Genomic DNA, 25,481 nt, shown 5'->3' on the forward strand with positions numbered 1-25,481 from the left:
CCCAATGTATTACATTTTTGTATTTATTTATTAATATTTTCTGTATGTTGTTTATTTAATTGAAACAATAAACTTTGGTGATATTTTAATGGTATTTTTTTTCTTGTTTTTTCATACTTATTTCTCTAGCAATTTTATAGAACGCCAACATTAACGCAACAAGACAATTTTACATCCGTCTAAGTTTCAGGATTGACAGCTCCTCAATGTCCCTCCTTCCTGCTGAGATCTCCCGCTGCTCCATACGAGCTGCGGCTGTCAAACCAGGCTGGATGGGCAGAGATTGGATACAGCTCTTTCTCTACAGCTCGACTTGCTAATTTGTCAGATCGCTGAATAATCCTGACATCCAAATAACTACACCAGCCTCACCAGGTTTAGAAGACCTGCATGCAGATCATAATTGGACAGAAATACTGTAGTTCTATGGTAAAGATTCAGAAAAGGCTGCATATGCGCAAAGTATTGGTTCTAAAAACGGTTGAGATTCACAAAAAATAAGGAGATTTTTGTGTACTCACCGTAAAATCTTTTTGTCCGAGTCATCATTGGGGGACACAGGACGAATGGGTGTTATGCTGCTGCCACCAGGAGGACACTAAGTTAAACACACACAAAAGATTAACTCCTCCCCTGCAGTATACACCCACAGGCTGGACAATCCAGAGCCAGTTCGGTAACAAAGCAATAGGAGTAAGCCAGTTAAAAGAAAACAGAAAACATGTCATAGTCAAAACACAGACTGAAAAGAACATCGAGCCAACTAGGCTAAAAGGGAGGGTGCTGTGTCCCCCAATGATGACTCGGAGAAAAAGATTTTACGGTGAGTACACAAAAATCTCCTTTTCTCCTACGTATCATTGGGGGACACAGGACGAATGGGACGTCCCAAAGCAGTCCCTGGGTGGGCAACCAGAAGTTATAAATGCTGTGCGAGCCTACGAGCTATAGATGAGACACAGCCGCTTGTAGGATTCGCCTACCGACGGAAGCGTCTGCCGAAGCCTGAAAGTGCACATGGTAGTGTTTCGTGAACGTATGTAAACTGGACCATGTAGCAGCCTTGCAGACCTGTGCTGCCGATGCCTGGTGCCGGATGGCCCAGGACGCGCCGACTGACCGGGTAGAATGAGCCTTGATCCCCGGAGGTACGGCGTGACCCTTGACACGGTAGGACTCTTGGATGGCGGAACGAATCCACTTGGCAATGGAGGCCTTAGAAGCGGGTAGTCCCTTCCGTGGTCCCTCCGGAAGAACGAACAAGGCGTCTGACCTACGGAGAGACGCAGTCCTGGAGACGTAACGTCTGAGACCCCTCACTAAGTCCAGAGTGTGGAGCGCCCTTTCCGTACGGTGGGAAGGAGCAGGGCACAGTGAGGGAAGGACAATCTCCTCATTAAGATGGAAGGAGGAAACGACCTTCGGAAGAAAGGTCGGACATGTCCGCAGAACCACCTTGTCCTGGTGGAACACGAGGAAAGGAGGACGGCACGACAGAGCTGCCAGCTCAGAGACACGTCTAATAGACGTGACAGCCACGAGGAAGGCAATCTTCCAAGACAAGAACAGCAAAGACACTTCATGCAAGGGCTCAAAGGGGGGCTCCTGAAGAGCACAGAGAACTAGGTTCAGGTCCCATGGTTCCAAAGGCATCCTGTAAGGCGGAACCATATGAGAAACACCCTGGATGAAGGTCCTGACCTGCAGTCTGTTTGCAATCCTTCTCTGAAAAAGAACCGAGAGAGCAGAAATTTGGCCCTTAAGAGAGCTGAGGGCAAGACCTAAGTCTACGCCTGATTGGAGGAATTCCAAAATGTGAGGGATAGAAAAGCGGAGGGGGAAACGTCCCCGCGTCCTGCACCAGGCGAAGTAAGCCTTCCAAGCGCGGTGGTAGATGCGCATAGAAGAAGGCTTGCGTGCGCGGAGCATGGTAGATATCACTGTCTGGGGCAACCCCTTCTGCCTCAGTACCCAGGACTCAACGGCCACACCGTTAAACACAGGGCCTCTGAGTTCGGGTGGTAAATGGGCCCTTGAGACAGGAGGTCTGCGCGGCTCGGTAGCCTCCAAGGTACGTCTGAGACCAGTTGTACCATCTCGGCGTACCATGTTCTGCGCGGCCAGTCCGGAGCGATGAGAAGTACTGGAATCCGTTCTGCCTTGATCTTCCTGATTACCTTCGCCAGAAGGGGAATTGGGGGAAAGATGTATGGGAGTCTGAAACCCTGCCATGAGAGGACGAGAGCGTCGGCTCCGAAGGCTGAGGGGTCGTGAGACCTGGCCATGAAGACGGGAACCTGGCAATTGAGGCGAGATGCCATTAGGTCCACGTCCGGGGTCCCCCATCGAGAGCATATCTGTTGAAAGATTGCGGGATGGAGAGACCACTCTCCGGGATCGAGGCTGTGGCGACTGAGAAAGTCCGCTTCCCAGTTTTCCACGCCTGGGATGTAAACTGCTGAGAGTATGGAGTGGTTGGTCTCGGCCCAGCGGAGAATGAGCGCTACCTCGACCATGGCCGCTTTGCTGCGAGTGCCGCCTTGGCGGTTGATGTAGGCTACCGCAGTGGCGTTGTCGGACTGGACTCTGACCGCGCGGCCGGAAAGGAACGGCTGAAACTGGCGGAGAGCCAGTCTGATTGCCCGAATCTCTAGGATGTTGATGGGCAGCTGGGATTCCTGCGGAGACCAGCGACCCTGAGTCGAGTGGCGCTGGAACACTGCACCCCAGCCGAAGAGACTGGCGTCCGTCGTGACAACCAGCCAGTGCACCGGAAGGAAAGACTTCCCCCGAGTCAGGGAGGACCTCTTGGTCCACCACCTGAGGGACTGTCTGATTGGGCGAGAGAGAAAGAGACGGCGGTCGAGCGAGGCGGGATTCCTGTCCCATACTGCCAAAATGGCGTGTTGTAAGGGACGGAGGTGAAAAACCGCAAAGGGCACTGCTTCCATTGCCGCCACCATCCTGCCGAGTACCCTCATGGAGAAGCGTAGGGAGTGAGAGCGAGGTCAAGTAAGCTTCCGGACTTCTCTCTGTAGAGTGGATACCTTTTCCGGAGGCAAAAGTACTAGACCCTGAGAGGAGTCTAGGATCATTCCCAGGTAGGATATGGTTTGAGCCGGGACTAGGGAAGATTTTTTGAAATTGATCTTCCAGCCCAGGCGTAGAAAGGTATTTATAGTAACGTCTACCGCTTCTGAGCAGGACCGGAAAGAGGAGCCCTTTATGAGAATGTCGTCCAAGTAGGGCAACACCACTATGCCTCGAGCATGTAGAATGGCCACGGCAGCTGCCATGACCTTGGTGAACACCCGAGGAGCGGTGGCCAGCCCGAAAGGTAGGGCGACAAACTGAAAATGGTGCCCCTGGACCGCGAAGCGGAGGAAGCGCTGATGAGACGGTAGAATGGGAATGTGCAGGTAAGCGTCTTGAACATCTAGAGATGCAAGAAACTCGCCCTCTTCCAGAGAGGCAATTACCGATCGGAGGGACTCCATATGGAATTGACGTACACGGACGTACTTGTTGAGAAGCTTGAGATCCAATATTGGACGTACTGAGCCGTCCTTCTTGGGTACGATGAAAAGATTGGAATAGAAGCCCTGGTACCTCTCGTTCTGAGGTACCGGGATGATGACCCCGTCTTCCCACAGCGATCTTATGGCCTGAAAATACTGACAGACCCTTGCTCTGGGAGGAGGGGACTGGAAGAAACGAGATGGGGGAAGAGAGACAAACTCTATCTTGTGACCGAAGGACACCAGATCGCGGACCCATCGGTCTGGAACTACCGAGAGCCACGCGTCCCGAAAAAAGAGTAGGCGGCCGCCAACTCTGTCGGTGTCCTTTGGCGCCTGCCAAGAGTCATTGAGGCGGAGACCTGTTAGGTCTGGGCCCCCTGGACCCCTGTTGTCTGGGTCTGCCTCTCCAAGAGGGAGAAGGTTTGTAAGAAGGCTGGGAGGCTCTGTCCTTGCGCTGACCTCTCCCGGCGCCGGATGGCGCGGAGGAAGGATTGGACCAATTGGAGCCGAAACGGAAATAACGGCCTCGGCCCTGTTGGTTGCGAAAGGGGCGAAAGGTTCGTTGCTGGGGAAGGAATTTGCTCTTTCCCCCTGTGGAGTCTGCGATTATCTTATCTAGTTTGTCCCCAAAAAGGCGTTCGCCCTGGTATGGAAGGGACGTGAGAGATTTTTTGGATCCTGAGTCCGCTTTCCAGTCCCTGAGCCAAAGGGATCTGCGGATCGTGACAGCATTGGCCGCTGCCTGTGAGGCACAGTTAGCCGCGTCTAAGGATGCGGAAACTACAAAGTCCCCCGCTCTGGCAATCTGAGTGGCCAGGTGTGAAACCTCGGGGGGTAAGTCGGCGTGCAGTGCTGTAGAGGCTAAAGACTCGGCCCAATGGGTCATGGCTTTTGCAACCCATGTGGCGGCAAAAGAGGGGAAGAGAGAAGCCGAGGAGGCTTCAAAGGCCGAGCGAGCCATCTGATCAATTTGTCTATCCGTGGGATGCTTGATGGACGCGCCCTCGGAGGAGGATAGAACCGCCTTGGTGGCTAGCCGCGACACTGGTGGGTCCACGGAGGGTGACTGAGACCACTCCTTAGCAAGGTCCTGAGCAAACGGATACTTCGATTGCATAGCCTTCTGACCTGAGAAGCGTTTGTCCGGACGGACTCTATGGAGATCGACAATGTCCTTGAATTGAGGATGCGTAGGAAAAAATCTATGAACCTTTGTAGTTCGCCCGAATGACACGGGATGAACCGCCTTGGACGGGGCTTCCTCCTCTAACTGTAGCGTCTGACTTACAGAGTCTATGAGAGAATCTAGGGTCTCTTGGTCGTGACGATACTCTGGGGAACAGGACACGCTGGATGCGTCGTCCAGGAAGGATTCCCTGCTATGAGCTGGGGATGAGTGACGAGAGACTTCGCTCTCTGAGCCGGAGGGTTGATCACGGACCGGAGATATTACCCTGGACCTCTTTCTAGATGAGCGAGGGCTTCTGGAAACGGTACGACCTCTGGGCCGAGAGGGGTTCTTAGACCGCGTTACATCATCCATGGAAGTGCCCTGGGTAAGGGACGGCTCACGGAGGGACTGTATCGTCCTTTCCAAGGATGCCACAGATCGAGCAAGGGAGGACGCCCATGCGGGGGTACTAGGCTCACTACATTCCGGGTCAGAGGCCGGAGTATCCTGTGCCGCAGACATTACGCAGGCGGAGCACAGCGGGGTAGTGTGACCTCGGGGCAGAGATACCTTGCAGGAGGTGCACACAGCAAAAATAACAGAGTGGGTCTTTCCAGTCCGTTTTTGCTGAGACTGTGACATCTTTACCATTAAGTGAGTGTACTGGCAGGGGGGGAGAAAACCCTACTGCGTGCGTCTCACCAAGTTCTGCGGTGCTTGGCAGGGAGATCCTGAAGTCCTGTGCGCTGTGGTGCTGCAGAGCCGCCAGCGCACTTCCTGGTCCAAGATGGCCGCCGAGATGTGAGAAGGGCGCTTCTCGGGAACGAGAAGCGCCCAGAGAGAGAGAGAGAGAGAGAGAGGGGGGGCGTGTCGTGGGCGGGCGGTGGATTCCCTGCTATGCGCGTCGGAACGCTGCCAATGCCGCCGCCCTCCTGCTGTATGAAGGAGGGAGTATGATCGCCCGCGTTGGAGTCCGGCCCAGGGCCGGTAAACTGTGTCACCGCTCTAACAGGGCGCCGGATTGCCCGCCATGCCCCCATTATAAGGCTGCCCCGCGGCTGCAGCGCCGCAATAGAAAGGGGATAAGGGATCCCTGAACAGGCGTCCTCTGTCAGCTCGTCGGCCCCCGCACTTACCTTGTGCGATAGGGCCGATGCTCCATCCACCTTCACCTTAGTAGGGAGAGGGTGGAGAGCTTCTGCCGCCGTGCAACATCCGCTATCTTCAGTGGTGATGCAGTGGGCGGCTGCACGGACGCCATATCATTAGTCCGGCTGTGCCCTGGCTCCAGGAGACTTAGGTGGATGATTAGTCCCCGTGGTCGCCTGACAAGGAGGGAGGGAGATCGGAACGCTAAGGAACCGTCGCCACACTGGAAAGTGAGCCAGGGCTGGCATCCATCGTCGCGGGAAAGGATACAGGAGGAACGCTCCATGTACTTGCCCGTTGTTGGTGCGGGAGAGATCAGAGCTGAAAATTTGCCTGTCGCTCCCTTCCGTTAAAAACAAAAAATTGGTGGGGTCCTGAGGACCCAAGTGCCTCCTGAGACACTAAGTAAGAACTAGCTGGCTCTGGATTGTCCAGCCTGTGGGTGTATACTGCAGGGGAGGAGTTAATCTTTTGTGTGTGTTTAACTTAGTGTCCTCCTGGTGGCAGCAGCATAACACCCATTCGTCCTGTGTCCCCCAATGATACGTAGGAGAAAAATTATATTAGAGTGTATGTGGCTCAAACAAAGAAATCTATGGCAAAGTATTGTATGGCTGTTAGTTCTGAACCCATTAGAGAGCCAGACACTAATCTAAATGCATGAATGGCGGGATCCGATCCATCTTCACTCCGCGGTAGAAGAACAGTCCTGAGACGCATAAGGGGATGCAGAATCAATTTGTGATGTGAAGGAGAAAGCTCAGCCATCTTACATAAAACCCTGTTCATAAGATTCACGAGAAAATAACAAAAAAAACCTTTAGCCAGACACAAAATACAATTTTCCAGCCTTTTTGCCATCTTTCCGCTGCGTCAGCAACACAAAAAGGAAGCATGAAATTACCTCCTCTCCCGCTGTAATATATGTGTAAAATCGAGAGATTTGCTGGGATGCCCGAGACTCACCGCTTTTGTAACGCTCCCGCTGCTCGATTTTCAGAGTTAAATACAGAGTCCGGATGGGAAAATACACGGCTTGAGGATAGACGCGTCCGACCTGAGAAAAGCAAACGATTCAGACATTATGATCATCTCTTACAAGGGCGAAACATCGTGTAAGAACGAGAAATAGTCTATGAATGCCTATGGAATGCCACTACGGGGATGTTTGGCTTTAGAAAACACATTTTTTAGTTTTGTATTAATGGGGAGGTTCACTTTTAGGAACACTTTTTTCCTTACTTGAATGCATATATTTTTTGGCTAAAAATAATTTTTGTAAAATTTTGCTCCGTTTGACTTCTACAGCCTCTATGTCGCACTGTGCATTGCTGGCTGCAGAATGGGTTAACTGAGAATCCGCCACTAAGCTCATTCAGACAACAGAGCTTGTAAGTCTTATCTGTATTTTCTGAGCTCCGTTAGCTGATTTATGACCACAGACCACATCAAAGACTATAAAAGCGAGCTTCAAAATTTTTAATGAAAGTATCTGAATTGAAAAAATTATTTTTAACCCCAAATATATGCCTTTAAAAAAAAAAAAGAAAACAAATATCAGAGTTGGACTGCCCCTTTATGTTATTCTGTTTACAATCTCGGAGCAGGAAGTGGCTACAATGAGCCGCTCTCTTTGGAGGACCCAATACATGTAATGCTACTATTATCCTGTAGAGGTGCTGTGCTGTAGGCAATCACTTGCTGCCAGATTACTGTAGACCTATAAAAGGGGTGGATTTGTTTGTTACTTTTATATTCATGGCTCATCTTTAAGCTAGTCATAAAAATCAGATTTTGAGGGTCCGGCACTCACTCTGATCAGATGTTCCGATGCCGGTGACCGCTGGATGTGCTCAATTGAAGAGCGGAGCAACTGTATAGTGACTGCGACCTGGTACCGCTAATCCTCCCCTATACAAATAAATGGGAGTGGACTGGACTTGCAGGTCCCCGCTGCGACCCCCGGTCGATCTGATATTCTAAGAAAAGGCCACTAATATAAAAGTACCAGACAACCCCTTTAAGGTTCCCTTTGCATGCATTAGTTTACACCGTCAAGACTAAGATTTAAAGGGATTAACCAGTGCCTGTCACAGCAGACAAACAATGAACTCAGCAGCTCTGGCGAAGAAGACGCCACAAGCTGCTGAGCTCAGTGATTGGCTGCAGTGGTGATGCAAGCTATCCACATCATGTCACCTCTTAACCAAAACACAGAAGCTAGAGCAGGGGAGGGAGAGTACTATATCCAATAATTTTACCTTACTGGAATCATTTGGGGTCTAAAAGTGGAAAAACCCCTTTAATTAGACACCGGTGTTTACTTTGAGACTCCCATGTCAGAATGGCTGTATAATCCAAATATCAAAATGAACAATGTAGGATCCATCAATAGATTAAAACTGATCTAAGACTCTCCATCCACCCAGAATTACAGACGACTGCAGCTTGTACCGAGCATTGTAAGATTGCAGCAGGGAGGAGGGCCACTGAGGTGGTATCAATCAGGTTAGGTAAATGGAGAATGAGTCTCACTTTCATAAAGAATATTGTAGCCATTATGACAGATTTTACAAGTAAATACAACAGCCTCCTCAGGTTTAAGAGATCTATTTAATAATGTATACAAGTTGTATTGTGAAAAATCTGGTGAATGGTGCGCTTTAATGATCTTTGCCATCAATATCTTCCCTCCCATCCCCACAAAAGCCTAATGAGTTTAATTATGAGGTGGCTTTGTGAAATGTGGTGAAAAATCTGCTTAAATACATTTCTTAGACCTGATGAGGCTGCTGTACTTACTTAGAAATGTCAGAATATCTGTTGAAAACTTTATAGAAATTTTTTTTTATGCAAACTGACCGTTTTAATATTCGGCAAAGAAAAAAACAACTTTTCAAAAGTAAATCAGTCTGCCTCCCCAGGTCTAAAAGATCAATTTAATAACGTATGAGGATGGTGCAGGGGAAAATGGTGACAAATCTGCTTTAAAAAGGGATACCAGTGCGGCATAAATGAGTGGGGATCGATATCAGATGTACTGCTGCGTCTTTGGCCGGTGCGATGACAAAAAAAAAAGCAACAGGGATCGCTTTTAAAAGGCGCCATCCTCAGCACTCCCTCCAAAGACCGTGAGCTGAGGGTCATTATAGAGCGTATAAAACGAAGAAGCAGCAGAATATGATCAGTGCTGCAAGATCTCAGCAAGGTACGGCACCAAGCAGCACAATGACACCGGCCAGCAAGTCTATGAACCAGACCACAATTCCCAGTCTACCCAATGGCGCACAATGACAGTGCCCATTACCGAGTAATCTTACTCTACATAATTGCGGCTCTAAAGTCAAAAGTATCCTCCGTGAAAGCCGAGACCCCTCTACCACGGTGAAATTGCATGCCTGCTTAACGAAGGATTAGTGGATGGAGGGCTTCCTCCGTCGCACATTACGCGCTCCATTACGTTTGGGCACAACGCACCTTACAGCATTTTATTACCAGCCCTGCGATTACATGAGAGCCGGCACGGCTAGGCAGCTGGAGGGTTAAGGCGCCTCGTCGGCGCGCTGATGGAGGTGAGCTATCTCGCCGCGGAGCGTTTTGTCAGGAGCGCTATTCTCCTAACAAGGCTTCATAAAATATGCACAAATTGTGTCACTCGTGAGGCAGGACGCGGGAATGTAATTTATAACGAGGACAGGGTTGCCGTGGTAACCGGTCATAAAATGAAAAGGGCAGGATTCTCTTTGCAACTTTTCCGGATTCACCGCGGGGAAGGAAACTAACAGGTGCCATAAAAATGGCAGAATATGGACGAAAAATGAAAAAAAAAAAAAAAAGTTTGCTACCTAATAGTTTTCTCGTTGTTTTAGATGACTCTTTCCCCACAATGGATACCTGTCCCATAAAAATAAAAATCTCATTGTTGGTGCCACAACTCATTACTAGAATGGGGGTCTGGTGCCCCCATCTGCTTAAAGTTAATTTTGAATGATGGTCAAGCAGGCACTCCTCTTCTCTGTTTAAAGAGGTTCTTGTGACTTGCTCCAAAAAATGGAGTTTAACACCTTGTGAAAATCCCTGGGCTCCCCCGATTCTGACAATGTTTTCCGTTTTGCTCTGTGTCACTCCATTGCAGAGATTTTGTGATTTAAATCTTCTTGAGCGCAGTATGTGAAATCTCTGCTTGCAGGTCAACTGGGCGTTTCTTCAGAGTCGTCACTGGGGGCGTGTGCTTTCACCCTCCCTCCTAGGCACTGCCAATCACAGCTCGGCAGCTGAGCTAGTAGTCCAGTAGCCTCAGACAATGCCAACCACTGATTGCAAGTACACCCCCAGTGAAGACTCTGAAGAAATGCTCAGTTGTTCTACACGCAGAGATCTCTCAGGTATTGCGCTCCAAAAGCAGCAAATGTGGATATCTCTGCAACGGAGAGACGAAGCACAAAACGGAAAAGATCAGCAGCATCACGAGAGCTGCTGATCTAATCAATCAAATATATGTACATTTAAGTCTATATGTATTTATAGCTACAAATGACAGTAGAGTAGTACACGATCCTAATCAGACATACATACGAATATACATGTCCATATAAATATACACACATTCGTATTTATAGCTACAGATGACAATACGTCAGCACGCCATTACCGTACCCTATAATCAGACACGCACATACACACGTATACATTAACTCAGTTGGCTTAATGGAATCAGGGCCCTGATTTCCCAGTCTCCGGTTAGCCGCACAATGCGCAGAACAATTACAGTGAAACATGAGGCAATTTCGGCTCATTTCCATTCGCCTTTATAAAATAATTAGCGAGCACTTACATCCAATAATAAGGTATAACCTACAACTTAACTAGATTTACAGCAAAGCACCACTTTAGTCAAGCTACATAAAAATAAAATCCCCGGGCCCCCGGGACTGTCTGCATTACACAGGAGTCAAACAGGGGTCCAAGTAACTGGACATATGGGTAGTAAGCCGCTGCCACCACTGATGACAGCTTATCTGCCTTAAAGGGAGTCTGTCCGCCATTAGAATGAAACACTCCCTTTAAAGTAAAAAATGATGAGGCATGTTGAAATTCATCATGCCCAATCCTTATTTGAATGACATCAGCTCGTGGGAGGGAGAAATGAGACACATCCATAAAAATTACTGAGCAAGTGCGACTGATGTTCATCGCATGTGCATGGGGGCACCTAGGTCATCAATATCAGACAGGGGGCACCACACACTGTTACCAGACCACCAGATATACACCTCCATACACCGTGTAGAGGCCATTCTCAGATACTGCAGCTCAGCGCCTAATGAAAGTAAAAAGGAACTGAACTGCAGCACATTAGAGTGGCTACTACACAGTGTACAGAGATGAGTAAGGTCATTAATATTTCATTATTTTGCTACCTCCTCCTAATAACCCAGGCACGTCAGACATGCTGGGAGACTTTGGGTGACCCTGTTAGGATCCAGGTATTACTGACGCCAAGGGAAGAGCTGTAGTATCACTGTCCCTGTGCTGGAGAGCAGTGCGATGGTTGTAAGCAGAAAGTCTGTCAACTATCACTGCCCCTGTGCTGGAGAGCAGTGCGATGGTTGTAAGCAGTAAGTCTGTCTAGTATCACTGTCCCTGTGCTGGAGAGCAGTGCGATGGTTGTAAGCAGTAAGTCTGTCTAGTATCACTGTCCCTGTGCTGGAGAGCAGTGCGATGGTTGTAAGCAGAAAGTCTGTCAACTATCACTGTCCCTGTGCTGGAGAGCAGTGCGATGGTTGTAAGCAGTAAGTCTGTCTAGTATCACTGTCCCTGTGCTGGAGAGCAGTGCGATGGTTGTAAGCAGTAAGTCTGTCTAGTATCACTGTCCCTGTGCTGGAGAGCAGTGCGATGGTTGTAAGCAGAAAGTCTGTCAACTATCACTGCCCCTGTGCTGGAGAGCAGTGCGATGGTTGTAAGCAGTAAGTCTGTCTAGTATCACTGTCCCTGTGCTGGAGAGCAGTGCGATGGTTGTAAGCAGTAAGTCTGCCTAGTATCACTGTCCCTGTGCTGGAGAGCAGTGCGATGGTTGTAAGCAGTAAGTCTGTCTAGTATCACTGTCCCTGTGCTGGAGAGCAGTGCGATGGTTGTAAGCAGTAAGTCTGTCTACTATCACTGTCCCTGTGCTGGAGAGCAGTGCGATGGTTGTAAGCAGTAAGTCTGTCTACTATCACTGCCCCTGTGCTGGAGAGCAGTGTGATGGTTGTAAGCAGTAAGTCTGTCTAGTATCACTATCCTTGTGCTGGAGAGCAGTGCGATGGTTTTAAGCAGTAAGTCTGTCTACTATCACTGCTCCTGTGCTGGAGAGCAGTGCGATGGTTGTAAGCAGTAAGTCTGTCTAGTATCACTGTCCCTGTGCTGGAGAGCAGTGCGATGGTTTTAAGCAGTAAGTCTGTCTACTATCACTGCTCCTGTGCTGGAGAGCAGTGCGATGGTTGTAAGCAGTAAGTCTGTCTAGTATCACTGTCCCAGTGCGATAGTTGTACGCAGTAAGTCTGTCCAGTATCACTGTCACTGTGCTGAAGAGCAGTGCGATGGTTGTAAGCAGTAAGTATGTCTAGTATTACTGTCCCTGTGCTGGAGAGCAGTGCGATGGTTGTAAGCAGTAAGTCTGTCTACTATCACTGCCCCTGTGCTGGAGAGCAGTGTGATGGTTGTAAGCAGTAAGTCTGTCTAGTATCACTATCCTTGTGCTGGAGAGCAGTGCGATGGTTTTAAGCAGTAAGTCTGTCTACTATCACTGCTCCTGTGCTGGAGAGCAGTGCGATGGTTGTAAGCAGTAAGTCTGTCTAGTATCACTGTCCCTGTGCTGGAGAGCAGTGCGATGGTTGTAAGCAGCAAGTCTGTCTAGTATCACTGTCCCTGTGCTGGAGAGCAGTGCGATGGTTGTAAGCAGTAAGTCTGTCTAGTATCACTGTCCCTGTGCTGGAGAGCTGTGCGATGGTTGTAAGCAGTAAGTCTGTCTAGTATCACTGTCCCTGTGCTGGAGAGCAGTGCGATGGTTGTAAGCAGTAAGTATGTCTAGTATCACTGTCCCTGTGCTGGAGAGCTGTGCGATGGTTGTAAGCAGTAAGTCTGTCTAGTATCACTGTCCCTGTGCTGGAGAGCTGTGCGATGGTTGTAAGCAGTAAGTCTGTCTACTATCACTGCTCCTGTGCTGGAGAGCAGTGCGATGGTTGTAAGCAGTAAGTCTGTCTAGTATCACTGTCCCTGTGCTGGAGAGCAGTGCGATGGTTGTAAGCAGCAAGTCTGTCTAGTATCACTGTCCCTGTGCTGGAGAGCAGTGCGATGGTTGTAAGCAGCAAGTCTGTCTAGTATCACTGTCCCTGTGCTGGAGAGCTGTGCGATGGTTGTAAGCAGTAAGTCTGTCTAGTATCACTGTCCCTGTGCTGGAGAGCAGTGCGATGGTTGTAAGCAGCAAGTCTGTCTAGTATCACTGTCCCTGTGCTGGAGAGCAGTGCGATGGTTGTAAGCAGCAAGTCTGTCTAGTATCACTGTCCCTGTGCTGGAGAGCAGTGCGATGGTTGTAAGCAGTAAGTCTGTCACAAACAGGGTTCAAATACCTGGATTTTGTTACAATGCTCCATAAATACAAGAATAAGAGCACTTACTTGGCTAATGAGATTCAGAAGAAGTTTGCCTTCCGAGCCAACTAAGCAGGTGAGAAGCTGTGGGATCCAAGCCAACCACTGGATGGGGGGGACCCCAATGCAATATTTGTCTACAGCGTCCGCCAGGGTGTTCTTATCATCATCAAAGCTCAAGAGCCACAAAACCTACAGACAAAAGGTAAAACGCATCCACATGTAAGGAAACTCTGAAAGACTCAGATATAGGATGTTATCACCACTGAATGTATGGATGATCGAAGACACGAGATTCACACTGGAGCCTCTGTGGTGGGTGGGAGGCCGGCAACCCCTCAGTGCAGAAGAAAAACTGAAGGGGATGCACTGAGAAAGTGAGAATTTTTATATGTATATAGGCGATTAGGGCCATCTATCAGCAGGTTTTTGCTATGTCATCTGAGATCAGCATCATGTTGGGGCAGAGACCCTGATTCCAGTGATGTGTCACTTACTGGGCTGCTTGGTGCAGTTTTGATAGAATCCTTGTTTTCTCTGCTCTAGATATAGCAGTGCTCAGAATTCGGAGCCGTGTATAACACCGCCCACACCACCGATTGGCTTCTTGCCACAGGAGGCTGCCAATCAGTGGTGGGGGCGGGGTTTAACAAATTAGCTGGACTGCCTGGCACATGACACCTAGTCCTGTAGTGATAATCTCCTGCTGATAAAACTCGGATTGTATTTTAAACTACAGCACACAGCCTAATAAGGCACCAAAACGTATGTTGGAGCTAAACTTACTTTGGCTAAATATTTCCTTGACTTGCTCTCATTCTGATGACGGCAAGCATGAAGATAACAGGTAATGGCTGATACCCCGAGGTGCAGCTGACGCTCCTTGACAAAGATGGTTTCCAAGTAGTCGCCCCACATGGCCCAGGCCTTGACAAGAACATCATGCATTTGCACCGCAGCAGAGAATGCTTTGTTTGCATCTTCCGACCTTGGGGAGGGAGAAAACAAAAAGAAGAAAAAAAATCTGTTATGGCCAAAGAGACAACTAAACCATAATTATATAAAATCTGACAAACGTGAAGGATCTTGTTCTATAGAAGAACCCACACCGGATCGCTGGCGGCCCACCGGCTCATTTAAAGATCATTACAATGCTGCTTTACTAATTGGCTGCCGACTACACATAGGGCCGGAAACGCTAAGAAACGCTTTAATGTTCGTTCTGGTCCGTCTGCATTTACATCTGATTAATTGGACCATTATGAGCTCGTTTATGGATCCTGACTAATTATTTCCCCAAATATGTATTTGCATATTCGTTCTCTAAATGAGGAAAGATTATGAGCGGAATGGCGGTAAACAAATACATGGGGGAAATGTACAAATGGATGGTAATACAAGGTTTCGGAACTATTACTCTGAGGTCTGCATCCATCACAGACGGCTCTCCCTTAATCCCAGTATTATATTCGGGAATTGCACTACGAGCCATTGTATTACCAGAACAAGATCATCAGAGACGTCTTCATCCTGAATGGAAGTGACACTGATAAGAGCTGGGCTGGGGGGAATAACGCTTCTTATGATCGGCCAGCGGGCGCATAATACAGGTGTAACGTAAAGGGGTCCGCATCCTTGTAAATAAGGTGGTGGTAATGTGCGGCCCGGTTCATTCCCTGCCGGCTTGTGATCACAATGGCTCCCGCTGCTGCCCGGCCAATTCAGTAAGGTGGGAGAGGCAGCATGAGACAGCCCCCCAGATAGGCAGCCATTTTCCCAGAGTCAACCGACCGCATAGTAAACCATGTAAGTGCGGGGACTCTGGGCTTTCACAAAATATCGGCAAAGCCCCCCGCACCACCGAACACCCGCAGCGGCGCGCCGCCCATCAGAACACTCCCTCATCCCAGCCTGCGGCAACGCTCCACTCCTGCCTCCTCCAGCAGCGACCCTGGGACCCCGCTTCACCGTAGCCACCACCCCAGTAAGCAATAAGATGCATGGATTATAAGAAGCACCACCATTTTATTAAAAAAGTGGTTTTTTCCCCATTTTTCTCCTTAAAATTTGAGGTGCCTCTTTTAGTTTGCAAAATACAGTAGTTAGCTGGTCCATTCCTGCCCCATAAATTGTAGGCTTTTCTGCCCAGGAGAGGTGACATATCAGGACAGGGACCCAACTTTTGAAGGATGCCTTGACGTGGCAGTTGGGCTTACAATATTGGCCAATCTATGCGCTAAGTATCTTTTTTTTACTGTATTTTTTACAGCAATTTTGCAGATGAATATTTTATATATACATTATATAGTGCTTTTTCCCCCTTTTTTCCCCATTTTCTATGGCAGTCATGCCATTTCAATGTTCTACAGTAAGCATTCCTGGGAAATTATGGTGCAACTTTTATCGTTTTTCAAGCCAGAGTGCAGAGCTCTCGGAAAAGGCGGCACTGCCTCGGGAGGACGTGTCCTGCATACAAGAGCAGACCACTTATTTTAGAGGGTAATTCTCACCTCCCAGTAGCAGGACCACCGATCAGATTTTTGCCAGGGGATAGCCAATGGAGGGAAGTTACCCAAATATACAACTTACTATTGGTTGTACTGAAATGTTTCATTTCTGCACAAAAGATGAGCCTTTACTGCCCCGATATGACCAATACCCCAGCTATGACTGTAACCAATGTTAATTGGATTCAATTTTATCCATCCAACACATTAAAGGGGTTGTCCAGCCTTAGGTTACAAGTCTGTAGTCACTCCATGAGACCGCAAGCATAGGATTTGCATACATGCAGTCACATGCCAACTAGACGTGCATAGCCCTGTTCAATACAAGTGTACTGAGAAAGGCTGGACATGTCTAGTCGGAATGTGGCCGGAAGTATGCAAATGCATGACCGCCTGCTCCTGACGCAGGACAATCCTAACAGTGAATAGTGTGCGTGGTGTGAGGATTCACATAGCGCGACTGCAGACTTATACCCCAAAACAGGACAAACCCTTTAAATAAAGGAATCAGAAGCTGCAAATGTACAAATAGCAAGCTGTCTGTAAAACTTTATTGCCATTCTGACGGCAGTGGTATAATAGGGCATTGTGGGACACATGACCATTTTATCCCCTCTTCGCTGCTACCAATACTTAAGAAAGCATGATGCATAAGCTAATAACTCCGACTGACAGCAAGTCTATTAAAAAGCTAATTAGCCCTAATATTGCAGAACCAATTTTGTTCACTGCTTTAGTAAGAAAGCGAAATCAGAGAGAAAAAAAAATAATCCACACACAGGCATAGTATCTTCCAGACTGGTGGAGTACGTGGCCGGGAACGCTATTACTGAGGGAGCTCGCTGATAAATGACTCACTTTATCAACCCTTTCTCTCTCTAACCAGATTTGTCACCAGCCCTTCCTTTTCTTTCTCCGCGCCTGAGCGATCTATCACACTGACACCGCTGATGACTTTCTTCATACTTGTGCCATCACCTTGCTCACATAGTAGGAGGCAGAGAAAGATGTGTGTCCATGGCTGACCTTTATAGAGGACTGGCACATGGGCGCGCGATCTGCTGTATGGTCAGACACACTAGAAAACCAAAAACCCCGGTGTATGGTACGTCTCATCTTCTGACACAAGCTTAAAGCCCCCCCATACACATTAGATTAACGTCGTCTGAACCCACCAGTAATGTTGGGTTTGGCAGACAATCTGCTGTGTATGGGGGGAATGATTGTTGGTGCAGATAAGGATCTGGCATGGACGATTTTGGACTACCGATCCTTTTATTCTTCCCGCCACAAGCCACCACCAAAGGGGTCTCTCAAGGGCTCTCACATAGAGAACACAGGAGGGATTGGTAAAGCGAGCGCTCCGGTGTATGAGAGAGTCAGGTGAAATAGCTGCCAGTCCAAGATGGTCTACCAACATGGGGTCTCATGGGTATGTGCACACGAGACGTATCTACAGCATTTATGGTCTGTTGCAGTTTTGCCAGAAGTGACACACTTTGAATTCCAAAAATTGAAACGAGCAGCAGAAATTGTGGATTTAAAGTCTCCATCCCAGAAAATTTGCACCGTGCATTGCCGAGACGCACAGGAGACTAGTCCGACAGGTGGTTGTATTTCCTAGGGAGAAGCCACCAGGGACCCGGCCTTATTGATTAGTCTCCAGTGCGGCTCGGTCAATGGCGGCTTTTAAAGTAGAATTTTCTCTGAAACGCCACGACTTTTCAAAGCCAACATATCTAGCAGAAACCATGCAGCCAGTGTCTGATGCACGCTGCCGGTGATTCGAGCAGCACGTGTCAGCTGTCACGTTCCCTTTAAGTGGCCTACCAATAAAAACAGTTTATTAAAGAAAATGTCTTAATGTATTCTAAATTGAGATATTTTCAGGCCCAAAGCTGCACTAGCGAGACCTTTCGATGCCGTGATTTCTGTCCTGGAGAATGTGTCGACTCAAATCATCATGGACATCAATGGCCAAACACATGGTCTGCTATTCAGGATGGTGATTTGGAAAGGGGAAAGCTGCATCTGACACAGCCAGAGAGGGCATTTAGTCATCAGAATCTCTCAGTAGTGCAGCCTCAGGCTTTAGGACTGCAGCTTTGACTAGTATATTATTGCTTGGGATTATACTCAGTCCCCATCTGTGAGTATCGGAAGAGGAGCGGCTGTTCTGAGTTGGGTTTTCGCTCCCCATCGGTCCTCTGCTGCCCAGTTTAATAAGATGTTGGTCATTAGAGACAAATATGATGGAAACTCACTTGTTAATTTGAGCGAGGAACATTCCCTTTAGAGCGTAAAACTCGGCCGTCATCTCCTTCGTGAAGTATTTCAGGTTGGTGGATTCTATCACCTCCAGACCCTAGAGGAAGGAAAAGCAAAAATCCATGAATCCAGGTTCCACAATCAAAGGAATTAGAAGAGGTCTTTGCCAGAGGGCATCATGCTGGGCACAATACTATAGCTTCTATGCAGCACAAAAACCTAGTTTTCTTGACAATTTGCTTTGATTTCCATACGTTACTAGGTCTCCTCTATTCTCCTTGAGGAGACCCAGCTGGTACAAGGTGGCAATGCTCCTTAGGAAAAAGTACGCAAATAGAAAAATAATATTGTTCCCTATAGGTAGCTATCCTGCCAGTGTCCTACATACTACTGAGCATCGAGCAATGACTTAGGAGAAGGCCTACTAGGACCAGGTGGATCAGAACCTGGGGAAGGTTCAGTGCTTGCAATTTCCATCATCATGAGCTGGAGCGTGGTCTTGTGAACGACCACATGGTGAATTTCGGAATAAGAAGACCGGTCAGACTTTGTCGACCATAAAGAAACATTTGTCAGATGTGAAGTATCAGCCGAGCACAACCTAAATCCGCACTTGCAAAGCTCCCTGGAAATATTACCATGAAATTGGGCAGAGACCTACAGGGAAAGCGCTGCAGCTAATGGGTCCTTGTACAAGGTTATAGCAGGCTCGTCCAATTAACACTTCAGGCTCTTGTAAATGGGTTTATAAGCAATGCTCCCCCACTGGTTCTTCTTGCTCCATCATCTGACCCAGGACGGGCTTACTGTCTACCTCAGGAACTACTAAACATCGGAGCGGTTTATCCACTTAAACTAATCTGATAATGGTGGGATATTAGAGACGCTTGTGGCGATACTCGCTTCTTTCTTCAGGGACGATCAGGCGCAGGCGACTTCTGCTGGAGTTCAAGATCATTGAATACTTTATAATAAAGTGACGCTTTACCCATCATATGAGATAAGACTAGATACCGGCACCTTGCTAATTAAAATGTGATGATGAATACGAAATTACAGCACTTATTAAAAAGGGGTTGTCTCAAATCAGATCTTCAGAAGAACACCGCTTTCCTGCCTCTCTGTTTTCTGCTTGGTAAGAGTGACAGTGCGCTCCTGAAAATTGAAAGTACAGGCTGACGGCATGGCTGATCATAGACAGAGTGAGGGGGAGAGAGAAAGGGGGGAAGGTGAGAAAGAACAGGGGAGAGGGTGAGAGGTTGGGGGAGAGGATGAGAGAGTGGGAGAGAGGGAGGGAAAGGAGGAAAGGAAGGGGAGATGAGGGGGAGAGCGAGGGAAAGACGGGAAGAGGGAAAGGGGGAGAGGGAAAGAGGGTGAGGGAGAAGATGAGAGTGGGAGAGAGAGGGGGAAAGGAAGGGGAGAGGAGGGGAAGAGAGGGAGAGAGGAGGAGGGGAAGAGAGGGAGAGAGGAGGAGGGGAAGAGAGGGAGAGAGGAGGAGGGGGAGAGAGAGAGGGAAAGAGAGAGAGGGAAAGAGGGGGAGAGGGAAAGAGGGTGAGGGAGAGGATGAGAGAGTGGGAGAGGGGGAAAGGAAGGGGAGAGGAGGGGAAGAGAGGGAGAGAGGAGGAGGGGGAGAGAGGGAAAGACGGGAAGAGGGAAAGACGGGAAGAGGGAAAGACGGGAAGAGGGAAAGATGGGAAGAGGGAAAGACGGGAAGAGGGAAAGACGGGAAGAGGGAAAGACGGGAAGAGGGAAAGACGGGAAGAGGGAAAGACGGGAAGAGGGAAAGACGGGAAGAGGGAAAGACGGGAAGAGGGAAAGACGGGAAGAGGGAAAGACGGGAAGAGGGAAAGACGGGAAGAGGGAAAGACGGGAAGAGGGAAAGACGGGAAGAGGGAAAGACGGGAAGAGGGAAAGACGGGAAGAGGGAAAGACGGGAAGAGGGAAAGACGGGAAGAGGGAAAGACGGGAAGAGGGAAAGACGGGAAGAGGGAAAGAGGGGAAGAGGGGGAGAGGGAAAGAGGGGGAGAGGGAAAGGGGGAGAGGGTGTGAGAGGGTAAGTGAGAGAAAGGGTAAGCGAGGGAAAGGGACACAAACTTTGGACTAGAGTTCTGTCGAACCCGACCTTCCACGGGTCTGCTCATCACTACTTACAAGCTGTATTGCAAATTGCTTCTATCCTGTATCTATATCCTCACCATGTGTTTTCCTCCTTTTATAAAACTTGCTTTCTCATCTCTTCCTGAAACTGATACAAACACTTTGCAGCAGCATAATGGAATAAAACTATTAATTACGACCAATAAAAAAATTTACTTAAAGCGAAGCCATCATCAGAACTTGTTTAACGGCTTCCGGACCACCGATAGACTTTAAAAGTCTGGGCTGTTCATCTGCTACTCTGCAGTGACGTTCTCTAACATCATTGCAGGCAATCATGTAGCTGTGGAAGTGGTGATCCAGTGGTCTGAGAAGGCAGAAACGGTTTATTACCATTGGTGCCTTCTCCATTGCTGTGTACCTGCCCCGGTGAGAAGGGAAATTATATGAAAATTAAAATATTGAAACAGGAACACCTCACAAAAAGTCACAGTGCCTTTAAATGGGAGCAAAGGTACTTGGCTTTGGCCCAAGTATTTGTAATTATAACTTAATTGCTGGACGACTTACCTGCATGCATTCATTCTTTCCCATGACTCCAGCTAGCTGAAGGTAGCACTTGACCTGCTGTCGGATCTTCTGGAAACAGTCCACGATGGGAACAGTCGGGATGGTGTGGATGCGGCTCAGGATGTCCAGTGCCACGTTCACCAGTCCTTGCTTTCTGGCGATCTTGCCATACTGGATGATTGCAGAAGCGGAGGCATGCACCCCTAGCATTGCGTTGTTGGAGCTCGGGTCGTGTTGAGTGCTGTTGTCATAGGCGTTAACTATAGCTATCAAATTTACAAGTGATTACCAGTTGTTACCTTACGAGATATGGAAATTGTGATAAATTATTAGGCTGCATAAAAGATAAAGCAATGACTCAGGGATGAGGAGTTGGAGCCGTGGGTTTGGCTTACCAACTCCACAGCCCCGGGGACCATAAACATCAGAAGAACGTCAACGGAACCCAATATTTTGGCAGGACCAGCCTGCCATCTAACATATTGGGGTGCCTCGACATGTCTACCTCCGGCGCACATGTCGGTTTTCAAAATCCACAATCCTTTATTGCATTATAACCAGCTGACACCAGAAATGACGGTGGCTTGTTCAACTTTGTCCATTGAGAGGTAGTGCATGCTCAGAAGAGTGGAGTGTGCATGTGTCTGGGGTGGGAGAAATGGCTGTGTTCTGACATTACAATGCTGGCTTATGGGTCACCAGATTTCACAATACAAACTGCCATTCATTATTAATAGATGTTAGAACAGATGAGGCTGGTGTACTTACACCAGAAATTCATATCAGTGAATGATCCTGGCATTATAATGAGCTGTAGCTGAACATAATAATGCCCATTGTACTAGTAAGTGGCGTAAACGTTCAAAAAGGAATGCACAGAAATTATGAGTTTCAAAGTAAGTACACCAGTCTCATATCTAGGAGATCTATTTAATAATGTATGCAGTTTGCATTGTGTAATCTGGTGAGAGATCCGCTTTGTTTAGCACAAGTAGTTATGTAGGAGTGACAGATCCTCTACACCGTACCCACCTTGGTAATGGTGCTGCCTCCACATGAAGATGCTGCTCCAGTGAGACAGGTCATCAGACACAATGGGCAGTCGGTTCCTCCAGGTTTTGACCACAGTTTTCATATCATGGAGGCTGTTGCTTCTTCCTAAATTGGTCGGCTGCAGTCCAGCATTAATCTGAGCGGCCTCTTGAAGTTCAATAATCTGCTGAGCAGCCTGAAACACAAAAACGAGACAGATCTGAAACCAGAGAGCAGGAACAAAGATGACAACACTGGGCAAAGCGCACAAAATGTGCTCAAATGTAGATTCAAAAATCTAAATATCTAGCAGAGGAAGCAGGTCCTCGCCATCTTCAGCTGGACGTCACAGGTTGGAGAGGATCACCCTCAGCTAGGCGTCAACCGGTCGGAGAGAGGATCACCTTCAGCTGGGAGTAAACTGGTCGGAGAAGATCACCCTCAGCTGGGAGTCGACTGGTTGGAGAGGATAACCCTCAGCTGGGAGTAAACCGGTCGGAGAGAGGATCACCTTCAGCTGGACATCACAGGTTGGAGAGGATATTATTAATTTATATATATATAGCACCATTAGTTCCATGGTGCTGTACATGAGAAAGGGGTTACATACAGGGTTATAGATATCGTTTACAGTAAACACGTTTACAGTGACACACTGGTACAGAGGGGAGAGAGGACCCTGTCCTTGCGGACTTACATTCTATGGGATAGTGGGGAAGAGACAGAAGGTAGGGGGCGAGGCGATGGCGATGCGGTGGCTCTGGCGATGGAGAGGCGGTGGCTCTGGCGATGGCGAGGCGGCAGAATGGTTATTGCAGGCTGAAGGCTTTCTTGAAGAGATGGGTTTTCAGGTTCCGTCTGAAGGATCCGAGGGTGGTGGATAGTCGGACAGGTTGAGGCATGGAATTCCAGAGGATGGGGGATATTCGGGAGAAATCTTGGAGGCGGTTGTGTGAGGTACGAATAAGTGTGGAGGAGAGTAGGAGGTCTTGGGAGGATCGGAGATTACGTGAGAGAAGATATTGGGAGATTAGTTCAGAGATATAGGGAGAGGACAGGTTGCGGATGGCTTTGTAGATCAGTGTTAGTAGTTTGAACTGGATTCGTTGAGGAATTGGGAGCCAGTGGAGGTATTTGCAGAGGGGAGAAGCAGGGGAGTAGCGAGGTGGATTAGGCGGGCAGCAGAGTTGAGGACAGACTGGAGTGGTGCAAGAGAATTAGCGGGGAGGCCACAGAGGAGGGTGTTGCAGTAGTCAAGGCGGGAGATGATGAGGGCATGCACAAAAGTTTTGGTAGATTGTGGGCTGAGGAAGGGACAGATTCTGGCAATATTATTGAGTTGGAGGCGACAGGAGGTGGCAAGAGTTTGGACGTGCGGTTTGAAGGACAGGGCAGAGTCGAGTTACCCCGAGGCAGCGGATTTCAGGTGCGGGAGAGAGCGTGATGCCGTTTACCATAATAGATAGGTCAGGATAACCCTCAGCTAGGCGTCAACCGGTCGGAGAGAGGATCACCTTCAGCTGGGAGTCGACTGGTTGGAGAGGATCACCTTCAGCTGGGAGTAAACTGGTCGGAGAGAGGATCACCTTCAGCTGGACGTCACAGGTTGGAGAGCAGAACCCTCAGCTAGGCGTCAACCGGTCGGAGAGAGGATCACCTTCAGCTGGGAGTTGACTGGTTGGAGAGGATCACCTTCAGCTGGGAGTAAACTGGTCGGAAAGAGGATCACCTTCAGCTGGACGTCACAGGTTGGAGAGCGGAACCCTCAGCTAGGCATCAACCGGTCGGAGAGAGGATCACCTTCAGCTGGGAGTAAACTGGTCCGAGAGAGGATCACCTTCAGCTGGACGTCACAAGTTGGAGAGGATAACCCTCAGCTAGGCGTCAACCGGTCGGAGAGAGGATCACCTTCAGCTGGGAGTCGACTGGTCAGAGAGGATCACCCTCAGCTGGGAGTCGACTGGTCAGAGAGGATCACCCTCAGCTGGGAGTCGACTGGTCAGAGAGGATCACCCTCAGCTGGGAGTCGACTGGTCAGAGAGGATCACCCTCAGCTCGGAGTCGACTGGTCAGAGAGGATCACCCTCAGCTGGGAGTCGACTGGTCAGAGAATATCACCTTCAGCTGGGAGTCGACTGGTCGGAGAGGATCACCCCCAGCTGGGAATCGACTGGTCAGAGAGGATCACCCTCAGCTGGGAGTCAACTGGTCAGAGAGGATCACCCTCACCTGGGAGTCAACCGATCAGAGGATCACCCTCAGCTGGGAGTCGACCGGTCACAGAGGATCAATAACAGCTGGATACACTGCTTGCCAGTCTATTTTGGCTAATCCACAAGGCATTAGTTACATTTTCCTTATTCATGAAACCAATTATTGCAAATCCACTTATCCTGCCTACTGAGACTCCACCACAGACAGAACAGCAATGGATGAGTTTTCATCCTTAAGAAAGTAGTAATTTACTTCACTGTCTGAAAACTCTGGAAATAAAAAGTAAACCTGAAAAAAAAAAAAAAAAATCACGTAGAAATCTTGCAGATAAGCCCATAGGATAATCTCCTACTGATCTCTTACATTTGTTTTTTTTTTCTGTAATACAGGCAGGTTAAAAGGGGGGAGGCTCCTGCTGCAGTCAGTGGTCTTACAGCCACACCACACACACCAAGGAGGAAATATATTTATCAGTTTTAATTGTAATACAGAGTTTATGGAAGAGTTGGGATATTTATTTTTATCTTTTTCATGTTTCAGTGTTCCTCTAGCAAATTGAACAATCCCTGTAAGTAGTGCACTTATTACATAACAGGTGCAATACCAGACACAGTGCATGGGCAAGGATGGCGCTATTTATTTTATAAAAAATAAATATTAAAATAAAATACCCATTTTTTTCTTAATTTTGGACAAATCAGAGTCTATTAGATTATTTTTTTTTTTTAAATATTAAAATAATTTGAAATATTATTCTGAAATTATGTTGTTTTTTTTCCTATGGAACGAGCGTAAACTCAAAAAAATAAAAAGGATGATTTGGAGGTGGGGGTGGGCGACACTCTTCCGCACATCCCATTAACATAACCATTAAATAAACCTCTCCGAGCGTCCGAAAGACAAGTGGGAGATAACGGTTGTATTTGCTGCTAATCAACTAAATAAGATAAATGCCGGAGGACTCGGCTCACATTTACAAAGTCAAATCTCCAGAAACAAAACTAAATTAAGCAAAGTAATATTTTTCACAATTATCGCAGTATCAGCTCGCACAATACCTTAACCTCCTTTCTTCTGCTATTCATCATGTAAATTTAATTTTCTTGCAGGTATTTAATCACACGCTATCTGATATTACAATAATAATAAAAAAAAAAAAGTAATTACTGCAGCTACAAACGCACGGCTCGGTTTGTACTTTTGTCATTCAATGTCTTTAATCCCCATGTTGAGATGTGAGCGAAGAGAAGTGTGCATATATGTAGGGGCGCGGAGCAAATATTACGCCGCTCATGTAACACAGACACTAATTGGACAGTCAGAC

At 48.1% G+C, this 25,481-nt stretch overlaps 1 protein-coding gene across 5 annotated transcripts in view; it reads right to left on the reverse strand.

Moving 5' to 3' along the window:
* The window catches only part of TRRAP (transformation/transcription domain associated protein), a 165,515-nt gene that overhangs the window by 34,582 nt on the left and 105,452 nt on the right, over positions 1-25,481 (reverse strand). For 4 of the 5 annotated variants that reach the window (XM_077274906.1, XM_077274905.1, XM_077274903.1 and 1 more), the window contains 6 exons: positions 21,944-22,139; positions 20,912-21,177; positions 18,241-18,341; positions 14,256-14,457; positions 13,497-13,661; positions 6,808-6,898 (listed from right to left, as the gene is read on the reverse strand). In XM_077274906.1, the coding sequence (XP_077131021.1) occupies positions 6,808-6,898; positions 13,497-13,661; positions 14,256-14,457; positions 18,241-18,341; positions 20,912-21,177; positions 21,944-22,139 (1,021 nt within the window). The remainder of the gene's footprint in view (positions 1-6,807; positions 6,899-13,496; positions 13,662-14,255; positions 14,458-18,240; positions 18,342-20,911; positions 21,178-21,943; positions 22,140-25,481) is intronic. The other variant, XM_077274904.1, reaches the window with a different exon arrangement.

This window comes from Ranitomeya variabilis, chromosome 7, assembly GCF_051348905.1.
Source record: "Ranitomeya variabilis isolate aRanVar5 chromosome 7, aRanVar5.hap1, whole genome shotgun sequence".
NCBI lineage: Eukaryota > Metazoa > Chordata > Amphibia > Anura > Dendrobatidae > Ranitomeya > Ranitomeya variabilis.